General features: G+C 40.3%; 1 protein-coding gene across 1 annotated transcript in view; it reads right to left on the reverse strand.

Moving 5' to 3' along the window:
- CDK17 (cyclin dependent kinase 17) overlaps window positions 1–15,578 on the reverse strand; it is a 142,148-nt gene that overhangs the window by 35,877 nt on the left and 90,693 nt on the right. Inside the window, exon 4 of the mRNA XM_029079467.1 lies at window positions 11,638–11,771. Within this exon, the coding sequence (XP_028935300.1) occupies window positions 11,638–11,771 (134 nt within the window). The remainder of the gene's footprint in view (window positions 1–11,637; window positions 11,772–15,578) is intronic.

Here is a 15,578-nt window from a genome sequence, read left to right on the forward strand (position 1 = left end):
AACTGTAAGCGGAGACAGTGACACAAAAATACCACAGAGACAAGCTCATTCCGGTGAACAGGCAGATTCTCTTTTGAAAAGGGCACGTTTCAAGGAAGGAAAAGAATTAGGAGAAGGGTTAATTCATTGAGCACTTCCATATTTGGATGAGTGCAAAAGAAGTAAGAAATGTAGTCTCAAGGACCCTCTTACCTTCCTCTTCCTTTTCCCCTCCTTTCTTTCCCTTTTTAAATATTATCCTCCTTTTTTTCCTCTTCCTTTTATCTCTAGACTCATATAACAGCCCTTACCCTATGTTAATATTACAAGAATTACATGAAAAGTGGGCCAAGTATTGCATGAGAAGCAGCGTGGCTCAGTGGAAAGAGCACGGGCTTTGGAGTCAGAGGTCATGGGTTCAAATCCAGGCTCGGCCACTTGTCAGCTGTGTGACTTTGGGCAAGTCACTTAACTTCTCGGTGCCTCAGTTACCTCATCTGTAAAATGGGGATTAAGACTGTGAGCCCCACGTGGGACAATCTGATTCCCCTGTGTCAACCCCAGCGCTCAGAACAGTGCTCGGCACATAGTAAGCGCTTAACAAATACCAACATTATTATTATTATTAAGTTAATATGGTATGTGTCAACAAAAATTTGGAAGGAATCAAGAGGATACATACACCACCTCATCCAAAAATGAGATGGAAAGTAGCAGAAAGCAGCATTTTCTAATCACTTACTGAAAAAAAGAAAAAAAATGCCTATTTTGCAACTCTATAATACTTATCTAACACCAGTACGTAGGTTCAGACAGCGTTGAAACTCTGAATCATGTTATATGATTTACTGACTCATGACAGTATCATCCTGTATCATGTTCACGCCTTGCAAATGCTGATGAGAAATGACTGTACTTTCAAGCAGGAAGTGAATGGCTCCTTTGAAATTTAACCCTTTGGTGGGGCTTATTTCTGATTCTTGAAATCATGGCAGATAACTTCATCATAGCTATATGCATGCTGCTTCATTCATAATGTACTCGCTATTAAAATATCTATTGAAAACAAAAAGTCTTAGCCTTTCTCAATTCACATCCAAGTTACATATTCCTGGGTTAATACCTGCTAAAGAAGTGACATTGTAATCACTACTTCTAAAGATTTAATGAGACGCTGTTTCAAAAGGCTAGCTGTGGTCACTAATTATTGACCAGGTAGCAGAAAAGATAAAATCTGTTTTTGATTTTACTCATCAAGTGAAGAAAACAGCCTTCCATAAAAGAGACAACTTCCCTTATTATTCCAGTCTCTACACCTTCCCAAACCCACCCATGTTGTTTAAATGATATTTTCTTCTCAATTTTAAAATGGCATTTGTAAAGTGCCTATTATGTGCCAAGCATTGTAATAAGCGCTGGGGTAGATACAGGCTAATCAAGTTGGGCCCCATTTTACACATGAGGTAACTGAGGCACAGGGGAGTTAAGTGACTTACCCAAAGTCATAAAGCAAACAAGTGGCAGACCTGGGATTAGGAACCTGGGTCCTTTGATCCCCAGCCTATGCTCTGTTCACTAGGTCAGGCTGCTCCTCTTCGAGTGAACAGCCATTTCATGTGTGCAGGAAAGCTGAAGTGATTCTAAACTTCGGTTAGAAAAAGGATTTGATCGATGAGGATCTAACAAGACTGTGAGCCCGTTGTTGGGAAGGGATTGTCTCTATCTGTTGCCAAACTGTACTTTCCAAGCGCTTAGTAAAGTGATCTGCACACAGTAAGTGCTCAATAAATATGATTGAATGAATAAAGTTTTTTTTACAAACACCAAATTTAGATATTTTTGAAAGGGTGGGTTTGGAGGGAGGAAAGCAGAGATTTATCTGCATGCTCGAGAAATCATATCGACAGAGAAGTACTTTCGAACAAACTGGAATTTTGTTGGAGCAGTCTACAGCAATTTCAGTCATTCAGAAACTGGATTCCAGAAGTATATGGTCACTCAGTTTCTCTAATGATTTATACAGCCTTTACTCAGTGGAAAAAAAATAAGAAGGTACACCACAAGTTTTTGACAAAGATAGCTTTACACACCTCGGTTAGGCACCATCCTCCCCGCTGTGCTGGTACGAGTCATGAGTCGTGATTGCCGGCCCAGGATGACATGGCTGTAGATGTGGAAGGGGGTGGGGGTGGGGGCATAGGTCACCTGGGGTGCAGCTCAGCAACACAGTGGGGTGGCGGGGGAAGGTATGGGCGGGGAGGGGCGAGGGCCCCCCTCCTTGTTCCCTTGGGACCTTAATCTTGACCTACCTTGCACCAGAGCAGCAGAACCCAGACGGCACAGCTCCTAGCCTCCATACGAGACTGAGAATTTGGGGAAGGCTGAGTGTTTGCTGTGGAAGTTAGAGAGGCTACACTTGTGGCTGTTCAACTCTGAGCCATGAGGAGCCCGACATTTCTGCTGCTCTAGCCACAGTACCCTACTGTTCCTTTTCTTTTTATTTTCTGTATTTAACCTTGTCATTCTCTTTTATATTGATTTGGGGTCTCCACTGCTTTAACTTCTTTATGAGTCTGTCACTAGCCCCATCATGCTCTTAGATTGTGAGCTCATTATGGGCCAGTGACTATATCTAATTCTCCCCCATATATTCTTTCCCAATAGGTGTTCAATAAATACTATTAATATGACTACTATTGCCCTTGTCTCCATTTTAAAATTGACTTTAGGATAAACAATTGTTTCTAAAGAACAGGAAAACTGTTGACTATTATGTTTTAAGCAGAAGTTCTCTAACTTCCGGTAACGCTATAGTTATAGAGAAAGTGATGAAATAGAGAACCCTTTGTTTTACATCATTTTAATGAGGCGACAACTCAGTATCCCAAATATTTCATACTCGATTTTGATTTTCTCAATAAAAAATTCTACTGTTGATTCTCTGATAACAGAGGTCTGATATATACTGCAAATCACTGTCTACACGGTACACAGATGCATTGCTGGATTAGGCTGGTAAAATCTTTGCTGCATTGTCTTTGAAAATATTTTTTAATTGCCCCAAACCAGAAGTTTACCGCAGAGCATCTGCTCAGTTCCCAAGATGAGAAAGAACTGAAATTGTGGAGTTCAGACTTATGGCTGAAGCCATGTATGGAGAGGAGAAAAACAGGAGCATCCTGAGCTGCCATAAAAGCAAAACTTGAAAGGGCTAACTGATGAAATTCAAATACCAGAATTCCTAGTCACACACTTTAGAGTCATGGTTAGTAACAATGTGGCCATCAAACTAGGAAATGACATTAGGCAATCAATATTAATCAACATCGGCAATAATGATGACTTACTATTACTAGCACTTGGATTTCACACTCTGTTGCCCTCCCAGAAAGAGGGCAACTTAGTTTAGAAGTGTTGTCAATCACTCTGCCATGTGGCTCCAGGACAAGCCTCGGCCAAAGGTCAGAGAGCTGCTAGGAAACTCGATAAGTCTGTCTGAATTAAGCAGGTCCTATCTCTAGAGAAGCAGTTGGTCTAGTAGATACAGCACGGGCCTGGGCTTCGGTTCCAATTTCGGCTCCGCCACTTGCTTATTGTGTTAACTTGGGCAAGTCACTTTCCTTCTCTGGCCCTCAGTTACCTCATCTGTAAAATGGGGAATAAGACCGTAAGCCTCGTGTGGGACAGAGACTGTGTCTAACTCAATTACCTGGTATCTACCCCAACGTTTAGTACCGGGCCTGGCACATAGTAAATGCTTAAAAATACCACTCCTAGGGGTTTCAGCCTGAGCAGCTTCTTCCTGCTTATGGCAGGATATCAGTCTTCTAGATAGACAAAGAAATACAAATGCAACATCTTCAAGAGTGGGGCAAAACAATAGGTGGGATCATATGGGATGCCCACACATCTTCTTACATTGTAAATTCCTTGTGGGAAGGGAACGTGTCTAACAACTCTGTTAAACTGTACTCTCCCAAGCGATTAGTGTGCACTCTCCACACAGTAAATGCTCAATAAATACAACTGATGGAGTGATTGACATCTTCCCGAGAACTCAGACATGCCAAACGTCTACTCTAAAGGATCCCGCAGCCGGCCTTGAAAGAGAGGCGGGTGCTGGGCTGTGGAAAGTATTTCTGAAGATGGACTGATCATAACCCATTTTCAGAAGGAGGCGGTACAGAGAATAGCCTAATGGCCATGAAAGATTGGATGCTCCTCAGATTTCTCCTTTAGCTGTGTTTCTGGAGGTGTTACAGAAGATACCTGCCCCTCCAAAAATACTGAGTTGTGACATGTCTACCAACTCTGTTTTATTGTACTCTCCCAAACGGTTAGTATAGTGCTCTGCACATACTGAACCCTCAATAAATGACTGATTGATAGCTTGGCCTGAGAGGACATCATCAGAGGGAAAAAATAATGCCTGCCTCATGACCTTATCACAAGCCCAGGGCAAATTTCACTTACAGCTGCGACTCTGACTGGATTTGAAAGGGGCCTAGAGAACTGAGTTGGAGTAACATATGTGAGCCATGATAAGGAGAGGGGAGGAAAATAGGGTTTAAGTTTGAAAAGATCTCATGAACTTGGAATAGAAAGAGGTTTCTTCAGACTCACCCTCAAAGAAGGCCACTTGCCAGTCTGACTGAACCAGGCAGAATAAGTCTGTCTATGATAATTAAGTTTTTGCTAAATAAGATCCTTGATCTTTGAGGAGACATGCCCAGGCTGGCTAGGTTTACATGTCTAGATGCTAGGCCAAGAAATGGGGAGCTTGTGAATTGTGATTCGGCAACTGGAATTAAGAGGTGGTTATTGTCAAGTCCTTCTGTGACCTGAAACACTGGTCCTAATTCCTGTTTGGATAAGGGAGGATCTATCAGAATTCTTTATATCCTTAAAATCTGCTTGCCTCCATGGATAGCAGAAAGCGGAGTGGGACAGAATATTTAAGTAATTCTTATGAAACCAAGTGAGAGTGTGTTAATGGCCAACTGTTTGGTACAAGGGGTTAGTTTCGGGGTTTCTAAATTAACTGTGATTGGTTGTTTTCCGTAAGAAGAAGAAGACAATTTCATGCTTAAGGACATTAAGGACATTTAAGGACATTATTTACATTCCAGAATCTTGAGATTTAACGTGCCTGCTATTGAGATTTCCCAATTTACTAAATAAGGAGCTGAGCTACCCAGTTCCAGGGTTCGGTAGATTTCAAGCTGAAGAGTTTAGAGGGGGTTCCCTCTGATTTTCTTGAAAAGTCCAAGCAAGTTGGTGATTCATCTGGTCAAAATCTGATGTGCCTTAAGACTTCTCAGAATGACTTTTGTGAACTCTGCAATGGCCACAGTGGTTTCGCAATGTGTTAGGTGCCCATTATTGGAAGCACTTACTAAAGATGAGAAGGGGAATGGGGAGTCCCTTTCCTAAACTGAATCTCTGAATCGACCAGTGTACAGAAGTGTGCCTCTCTAAGGCCTTTCTCACCATGGTAGAGGTGTTACTTGGGTTTATGGGTTACCTGTCTATAACATTTCATCATTCAACCGTACTTATTGAGCGTTGTGTGCTGAGTACTATGCTAAGTGCTTGGGATAGTACAATATAATAATAGACACAGTTTACACTAAGTACACTGTAAATATTGCTAGCAGTAGGTTGCTGACTGGAAAAGGAGGAGGGAAGGAAGGAAATGCACTGAGTTTTGCCATAACCGTGTTTTCGATGTGCATTTACTAGAACATGATTAAGGAATTGGAATGCATTTTTTCCACCAATGAAGCCTGTTGGAGCTTGATATCCTGTACTATTGAAACTGTTTGCTGTACATGCATGATGCTCTGGAAAGGGTGAATACCAGAGCATGAGATTTCCTTAATGCAAGGCTGTGCAAAATCTAACTTCCAGAGACCTGGGTGCATTGTACCTTGAACTCAGAGTTGGGTTTAAATTCCAATAAGATGTGATATACATCTGTGATAGATATATATATATATATATATATATATATATATATATATATATAAAGAAAGGGCGGGGAGGGGGGAGGGAGAAAGAGTATGTGTGTGTATGTAGGGTTGAGGGGGGAATCCATCAAAAGATTTTTGGTTAATATATTAATGGCAGTTATGGTATTTATGCTGCTTACTATGTGCACATCACTGTACTAAGCACTTGGGAGAGTACAATAAAGTAAACAGACAGGATCCTGACCCTCAAGAATCTTTCAATCTGGGGGGGAAACAGATAATCAAATAAATTGCAGATATGGGAGGCAACCTAATATAAGGATATGCACAAAAGTGCTGAAGAGAACCACTGGGATTGTGGGGAAGGTTTTCCCATTGACCTAAATGTAACCTGTTAGTTTCCTGCTACCGAGTTGGAGACCGATCCCTACCAGAAGCTAAAGAGCACAGTGTAAATGACTTTCCAACACCGTCTCTTCTCCTCTTTAGTCTGTTCCTCCCTCCTCGCTTTCATTCCTTCAGTCTTATTTATTGAGCGCTTACTGTGTGCAGAGCACTTTACGAAGTGCTTGGGAGAGTATGATATAACAAACAGATGCATTCCCTGCCCTGGGCCTCTGTCAGAACAGAGAACCCCAGCTTGCAAGTTATGGTTTGGGAAGTGGCATGGTGGAGGCAGGGAGAAGGAAGGAAAGTTCAGCGAGGGGCACTGCCTTCCCTCCAGTGAATGGGCGTAATTTTGGGCAGGGCTTATGGTTTTTGGCCTGTGTCGGTAGCTGGTGCGAAACACAGCTCCAGGTTTAAAACCCTTAGGTTGCTCAGAACTGAGGGTATGTGTAAATAACGGTCTCCTTATGAAAAATCTCAAAATATTCCTCAAAATAATTTATACACTAACTCATTGCCCTCCTCCTTCAAAGAAGACGTCAAGGATCACTCATTTGAGTAAATTGAGAATGCTGAGGAAAGGAGAGGTCAGTGTGCTTCTGTATAAAGACAGTCAGTAAACAGAGTCCTAGACTACTCACTCTGGTACTGGCTCAGTATTATTACACACTCTAATTAGATTTGACTGCCTGGCATTTACAGATTCTTCCATGCAATAATGAGGAACAATGTTAAATTGTCCAACTGAAAGGACAAGTCTGTTCTCTAATAGCTAAAAAAGATGAAGGTAATGTGAAGAAGCGAAGCAATGGCCTGCTTTCAGAAAGGTAAATTAAGTGTTTCACTACTCTCACAGAATTTAACAATGATCAGGCAAGCAGTGACTAAATATGCCAGGAGGGTGTGATGAGTAAATTCTGACACTCTGAGTTCACATGTCACCCTCCCCTACTTAAGTTCTTTGCTGCCTACTGTGTCCCTGAAATGGGGAACTGGTACTTAAGGAGAAATACAAATGTGGCCACAAAACACACAGACTTTAGCCCTAGCCATGCAAAAGACTGAGATCAAATGTTTACTTAGGAAGCAGTACGGTCTAGTGGAAAGATGGCAGGCCTGGGAGTAAGAGGATGTGGATTCTAATCCTGACTCTGCCACGTGTTTGCTGTGTGACCTTGGGCAAGTCACTTCACTTCTCTGTGACTCAGTTACCTCATCACTAAAATGGGGACTAAGACTGTGAGCCCCATGTGGGACAGGGATTGTGTCCAACCTGATTAGCTTGCATTTACTCCAGGGCTTAGAATAGTGCTTGGCAAATACCATGGTTAGCATTATTATTACTAGAAATATGAGGGTGATAAAAATCATAAAATGAGAAAACAATTAGATCCTGACATATTCAGAAGACATATTAATAAAACAATAAAAGAGTACTAAATTCAAGAGAACTTTAGGGGAGATTTTAAGTACTTCGTACAGTGCTCTGCACACAGTAAGCACTCAATAAATACAATTATTGCAATGATTAATCCAGTCCAGTATTCTCCATGATAATGGCGACTGGATACTTAATCGATCAATCAATGGCATTTATTGAGCACTTACAGTGTACAATCAATCAACTGTATTAATTGAGCACTTAGTGCAGAGCACTGTACTAAGCACTTGGGAGAATACAAGAGTTGTAGACATGATCCCCTCCCTCAAGGAGCTTAAAAATCTAGTGGGGGAAGACAGATATTAAAATAAATTAAAGATAAGGAAAATGGCAGAGTATAAAATCTGTACATAAGTGCCTTGGGGCTGTGAGTGGGGTGAATCACAAGTGATTAAGGGGTACAGATCCAAATGCATAGGCAACGTAGAAGGGGGTGAATAGAGTGAGGAAATGAGAGGTTAGTCAGGGAAGGCTTCTTAGAGGAAATGTGATTTAAATAGGAGCTTTGAAGGGGATCTGTATAATTTCCTGCCTTCCTTAACATCAATTCTCATGATTAGAGACGTACCATTTAACATCCCAAACTTTTCCCACTAGATCCCTAATCTTCCCCTTTGGGCATTTATTTCAAATCCCTTGCCCTTGGGTCTAGCCAATCCCTGAATACATTTCTGTAGCATAAATAGCCCATGTTTTCCCTTTGCCATGTGCACAAGTGTTTCCTCTTGTCTGTGGAACCAATCCCCTTCAAGCTTCAAGAGACATTTGAATATATCCTTCGGGCCACATGGAGCAGATCTGGGAAAAGCCAGTGGTACAACACAACTATTGCATCAAGCACGACAATTTGGAATTTGATTTCCTTGAATTTCAGCTCCTAAAGTAGTACTATAATTACTCAATAAAACAAATGTCTTTAAATGATAACGTGTCCCTTTGGGGAACTGTTCTGAGAAGCTAGTTTTTAAGAAATACTTACGGAAGGGGATTTAAATCCAATGTATTGTTATATATACCAAAAAAGCACTTTCATTTTTTACTCTGCAATGAATATAGGTCACCTTCTACTAATTTTTCTGAATAAATATCTTAAGAACTTTATTTTCTAAAGGCCAGGTTTTAAGGCTTTCTCAAGATTTAGCTTTTATAGAGTTTCAGGCAATTTGAAGGAAAAGTTGAAAATACACACAAGCACATCCATTCTTACCAGTTTTTGATATTCTTGGGAATCCCAGAAATTTAAGAATTGAATGAGAGGATGTTTATGAAAATATTTTTATAGTCTTCTATTTCCCCTCTCTGTAATCAAATTTAATGTTTGCCACCTCCAACAGACAGCAAATTCCTTGTGGGAAGGGAATGGGTCTCTCAAATCTATTGTGCTGTACTCTCCCATGTGCTTAGTACAGTGTTCTGCAAACAGTAAGTGCTCAATAAATAGCACTGACTGAGACATTTTCACAGTTGCTGGATGGGAAACCATAGTCAAGATGTTCTTTATTTTATAAAAAAGATGGATGAGACAAAAGAAACAGTCATGGAAGAAACCCCTATTGATCTGAAACAAATAGCTCAATTTTATGGCATGTTCCATGTGTTCTATGCTTTACTCCAAACACTCTATATTTTATCCATATTTCAAAATTCATATAATCACATGATTGATTTACTATGGTAAGATTGAGGGAGAAATACAGATTCTCTTAATGATCTAATTGCTTTTAAAATATTTTTATGGTATTTGTTAAGACTTATTATGTGTCAGGTCCTGAACTAAGTGCTGGGACAGATACTAGATAATCGGGTTGGACGTAGTCCCTGTCCCACATAGGGCTCACAGGCTTAATTCCCATTTTACCGATGAGGAACTGAAGCACAGAGCAGTGAAATGACTTGCCCAAGGTCACACAGGAGACAAATGGAGGAGCTGGAATTTGAACCCAGGTCCTTGTCAGAGTACTAACATGCTTATACTAATCTTAGGTTGATCAAGGACAATTTTTTTTTCCTAGGTAAATGATTTATTTTGAACTAAGGACACCAGATTGCTTAATTGCAGAGCCATTCTCTATTCAAGGACTCTGCATAAATTACATTTATTTTTAGACAGACTAAATTTATTACATAAAAGGAAAAGTACCATAACAAGCTAAATAGAAATCTGCCATCTGAGAGTGGAAGGAGAAGAGATAGATATTAAAGATACACATTTTCCCCATAATTATTAGTAGAAAAATCATCTTTTGCATATGTTAGGATTGTTTATTCATTCCTTGTTCATTAAAAATTTTTTTTGTCAAGCTGTAAAATGGATTTTGCCTTGAGAAAAAATATCTTGCCTTTTAAGAGTGATTTCTAATGGTTTTGTTACTAATTGGATAAAAATAACGCCCAGTTTGTCCACCTTTTAGTTTAAACTCAGAAACAGGAAGTTGTGGTCCCGATGTAGAAAGGAGAGAGGATAACAAACAGGGCAGTATTCACACTCTCTGGGGGTGGGTTGGGAAGGGGAGGTGGCAGAGGAAGAGCAGAGTGTGTGTGTGTGTTGTGTGTGTGTGCGCGTGTGTGTGTGCGTTTGGTTGGAGTGCGTACAGAGAGCGTACAAAGTTGTTCACAGGCTGAGAGGCTTTCCCCAGACACTGCTGGGTAGCAGAGTCACTCCTACAGGATCTATCTTGGAGTCCACAGGAACTAATAGGCAGGGTCACTTTTCAATTTACCCCTGTCTTGCTAAAGCTGATTCTCCCCCCCCCTTTTTTTTTAAGAGCATCACTAGTTTTCTGTGTACCCTCTGTCTCAAGAAAACCTGTAGGTATAATGTCCAAGTAGCTCTTTTTAAAAACAGGTGTAATCAATATGGGAACATTTTTATAGAACTTGACTTAAAGGAACCAAGAAAAGGCTCTATTTTTGATACAATTCCAGACTAATTCAACTGATTTTTCATGAAAAGAAAATCTACTGTGCTTCACAGTTAAGCCTCAAAGGAAGTATGAATGGACCATATTACAGGCTGCATCTTCCTCAACCAAAGTAGAACTCTAATAAAGAAAAGGAAATGCACACCTCATTCTTTTGCATGGGGAAATGACAGAACATGTGCATTAGAGGCTAGCATTCAATAGCCAGTTGCACGCATAAAGGAAATTATGTCCCTGTTTATTCATAACATATCTGTTCCTGCTTTTGTTTACTGTCCTAGAGGGTTCCATTCATCAAAACAGGAAGAAAAAGGCTTGAAATGTTAAGGCCATCACCATTTTATTTTGCTGCTTTTACATAGGAGAAACTCTACCCAAGTTTCTGAAAAATTCGTAAAATCAAATGTTCAGATTTTCCTCAAAGAGCTTCTGAAACTAGGAGTCAGGAGAAAAATCTGAAGGGTCATGGAGATACAACCTTTCAAAAGTTGCTCGATGGAAAAGCCAAAACAGAGGACCAATGCTTTCTCTTCTTTTTCTAACTTAATGTCTTCTGATAATTGGCCTGATATTCCTTTCTTTTACCCCAGCCCATTTTATCACCACTGCCCTTAGTTACCTCCTTGTCTTCTCAATTATTCTGTCTTATCTTAAAGTCTTTCCACACAGCTTATTTTTTAATGGAAGCATGATGGAGAATAGAGGATCATGGGAAAATTCATGGACTTAACGGAGGTGGTTACTTGCTGATAAAAGTTGAACAAAAGGATGTGCTCTTATTAGCACACTGAACTTACAGTTGATAAATCATGCCTTCGAATGAAAAAAGCAAACACCTATTTTGAAATCACCTACCAGGCACTTAGAAGAAAATGATTAATAATATGGCACTGAAGTCCCAAGTTAATTTGGTATATTTGAAACAAAAACCAATTACCTCCATAGATATACGTCTGTGAATCCGGTTCCTGAGACAAACACCTGTGGGCGACTGGACTTCATCAGATGAGGTCCCTGAAGCTTGATCGCTTTCACCGTCAGATCCCATTTTTAAATTTTCATGAACAATGTCTAAACCAGAGAAAACACATCAGTTTAGAATGCATACTTAAACCCTCTCATATTTTGCCTTTTACTGCTAAAGGTGAGAAAACAGCTAGATTGTTTGATCTAAAATAATGTGGCTTCCCTTTAAATGTGGAAGAAGTAGTCACTAGTCTACTCGCTTCATTACACCATGCCATATCAACACATTTGAATGCCATAATCACTATTCAACATTCTTGATGGTCACAGCATGTTGAACATTAATAGAGACAGTTACGATACGTAGTTCAAACGTGCATTTATATATGAAAGTCTTCTTTTAATGGTATTTGTTAGGCAGTTATGTGCTAGGCACGGTACTAAGCACTTGGCTTGATAAAAGACAATCAGGTTGGACATAGTCCATGTCCCACATGGAGTTTACATACTTAATTCCCCATTTTACAGATGTGGTAGCTGAGGGACAGAGAAGTTAAGTGACTTGTCCAAGGTCACACAGTAGACAAGTGGTGGAGCCAGAATTAGAACCCAGGTCCTCCTTAGTCCCGTGCTCTATCCACTAGGCAACAATTCTTCTCAAGTCACTATACTGCATGATAAAAAAGTGTTGAGAAAGCTTTCCTCAAAAGAAAGCATGAAAAAATGAGCAAAAATGAACCATGAACTGTGACACTTGCATAAGTAGTCCATTTGCTAATGCATTTTCAACTAGTTTTGCTCAGTGCTGAAAAATTGATTCTGTAGCTGGCCAGTTTAGGTTAGAGGTGCTGTTCTTTCTGTCTTAAACTGTTTTCATCGTCACGAAGCACTGTGAAGTACCACTGCATGACTCTTAGTATTACAATGAGTTTGGTAGTGCAAGAATAAAGCTCACTAGTTGCAATCATCTGATTTAGTTTGGTACAGCAGGCGAGTTTTAGGTTAACTTTTCTAATTCCCTATTCAGAGTGAGATGTGCATTCACGTGAAGCAATTCACATGCACAAGGACATCCAAAAAACTGCTGCTGTTCCTTTTCAGCAACCCGATGGCCACATGTGATGGGAAATGCAGCAACGGTGTCTTTTTGAGGAATCTCACTGACAGGAAGGAACCCCAACACTTGCTCTTAGCTGTTTTTCAAAATTAGTTATGAGTTCTGTTGCACCATCCATACTCTCTCACCTGGCTCCCATACAGAACAGCCCACATCCCAACAGAATAGCACTGAGTCAATCTATGCTCTCTAATAAAGGACAGTTCACAGATATGTGGACTCAATACACTTCCTTCCCTCTCTCAGGCTCTGGCATGTCTGAATCACAATCTGTAGATCTCTAGGCCTGCAATTTTCCTAGGGTCCAATCGTCCCTCTCGGAAAGCAGTAGGAATCATTGCCACCTCAGATTTTGGATTGTGGGATCAAAATAAACCGTTTTTACACGCCTTCCTCAGCCATCTGGCTCCATGTCTGTATCTGTTCCTAAGACCCTGTCCCTTGCAATTCCTGCTCTCTTTAGGGATCCTAACTCAACTTACCCATGGGCAGGGAATGTCACTGTTTACTGCTGTCCTGTACTCTCCCAAATGCTTAGTACTGTGCTCTGCACAGTAAGCACTCAATAAATGTCTGACTAAATGAATGAATCGAATTAAAAAGTTAGCCACCCTGTCCAGAGGCACACATAACTGTTTGATGACCCTGAGTGCTTTTGATATAAAAGCTCTTGCCACCATTATTAGCACATATATGCGATAGCAAATGGAGAGGAAGCTGAATCATTTTACCACAAAGATTTACATAGATTCATCCCAGCAGTAACAAATGAGAAATATACACTCTCTAGGCACCTGAGATTGATTGATAGCACCTCATTCATTATATCATTGTGTGGCAGAGAAATCTAATAGATTAGATCACAGTAAATAGACACAAGTGCTAAACTGACCATCAATTAGGAACTGACCATCAATTAGGTATATTCCAAACTCCCCACTCTTGCTATCAATGTCAATGCAACCAATGTATCAAAAGTATCCTAACGCCATTAAGCTCAATCCTAGCCCCTCGAAAACCAAAGACACCTGCCTAGAGCTGAATTATAAGAAGGAATGTCAACAGCAGATAGGCATTTTCTCCTGACCTATTAACTGTCAGGCTCAAGACTGTGTTTAATGTAAACTGACATAAGTAAGGCTAATCTGATGGGCTCAGATTAAAGGATGATGTGCAGGAGAATGTTCCTAGCTGCTATCAACAACCTGAAGCCCCTTGTGATCCTGACTAGAGCTTTAAAGAAGCCTCCATGCAGCTCAAGTTAAGGAACATGCATTACAGTAAGTGGATGCCAGAGCTGAAAAAAAGACAAAGCTATGCATATGGCCATCAAACGAGAACTTGCATAAATCCCTGAAGAAGCTACTGGATCCCAACCTACCACAGAGCATCCCTGAGGAGTTCAGGTGGGTCCGCCGGAATCAGAGACAAGTAGAAGAACATCCTGCAGAAATGGCAATAACTCTTAGACACTTTCTTTAGCGCATGTTCTTCTGTTGAAAACAAAGCCCTTCGGAGCCTAGATAATCTGTCACCACGTGAAAACCTGTCCCTCCTTCCCTCTACTGAGGAAGTTGTTACCATAGTCAGAGCCATGAAAAATGGTAGTACACCTGCAGTGGAAGGCATCAAATCAATTAAGGGTATTTATTGAGCGCTTATGATGTACAGAACACAGTACTAAGTGCTTGGGGATAGTTGGCAGACAAGTACCCTGCCCACAAAGAGCTTACAGTTTAGAATGATGAGGCAATGGAAAGGCTGACATTCCTGATGACGACTACAATGCTGTTCTCTTTTAAGGAGTCTGTGGAAAGAAAATATATCTCTATCAAGAGATCCCTGCAGAAAAATCTACTAACAAGGGTGTGGGGGAGAGCATTCTCTGATCTGATCAAGCAACTTCCACTGATCTTTACTAATGACAGAGAGGGCACTGGTTAGATGCACTGGACCTCTAAACACGCTATTATTATCAGCCTCAGGAACAAATGTGAGAAAAGAGATTACAGAAACAAATGGTATTCACCAATAACCACTTTTAGGCAGATGCTAGCTAGGGTCCTTCTGGACCTGCTAGGATAGAATATATTCCTTGAAACCATGAGTTGCTCCCATCACAATATGGTTTGACAACACAGGGCAGCAGAGTAAAGCGGATACCATCTTGGCCCCACATCACAAACAGAAGAACTACAGGAAAATAACCTTAGTAGGATCACACTCTATGCTGCTTTCATAGATCTTACAAAAATATCTGACCCCATTATACACATAGCATCTGGCAACTACTATTTTGGTTATATGTCCTAAATCAAACTGCTCCCATCTAAACTTGTGCAAACAATTTTTAGCAATAATAAATTACTATTGATTGCATTCAGGAAGCTATGAGGTTTATAACATATTTCTAATTCATGTTGCACAATATCTTATCATTAGTCATTGGAGTCCCTATTTCCTCTACATCTTCCAGAGAAAAAAATGACCATGTACCAACGTCCAAGCTTGGACTCCGAAAACTTGCAATCTTGCACCATCCATTACAGTGGAAATGTTACTGTAAAGAGTTATTGTGGACAGTTGTAAGGACATACTTTAATGTTATCTACCATGTTACAGTTGATCTAAGAATTTTGCTTGATTGGGCTAAGAATTATGATTAGACAAGAGCACATTCAGTTTCTTGGTCTTTTTAAAAACACAGAAGCTTCTGTAATGGCATCCATTTTAGCACTAAGAGCAGCAGAGTTTTAGATTCAGCAGAATTTAAGTAAAATGACTGCTGTTGTTCA

Source organism: Ornithorhynchus anatinus, chromosome 14, assembly GCF_004115215.2.
Source record: "Ornithorhynchus anatinus isolate Pmale09 chromosome 14, mOrnAna1.pri.v4, whole genome shotgun sequence".
NCBI lineage: Eukaryota > Metazoa > Chordata > Mammalia > Monotremata > Ornithorhynchidae > Ornithorhynchus > Ornithorhynchus anatinus.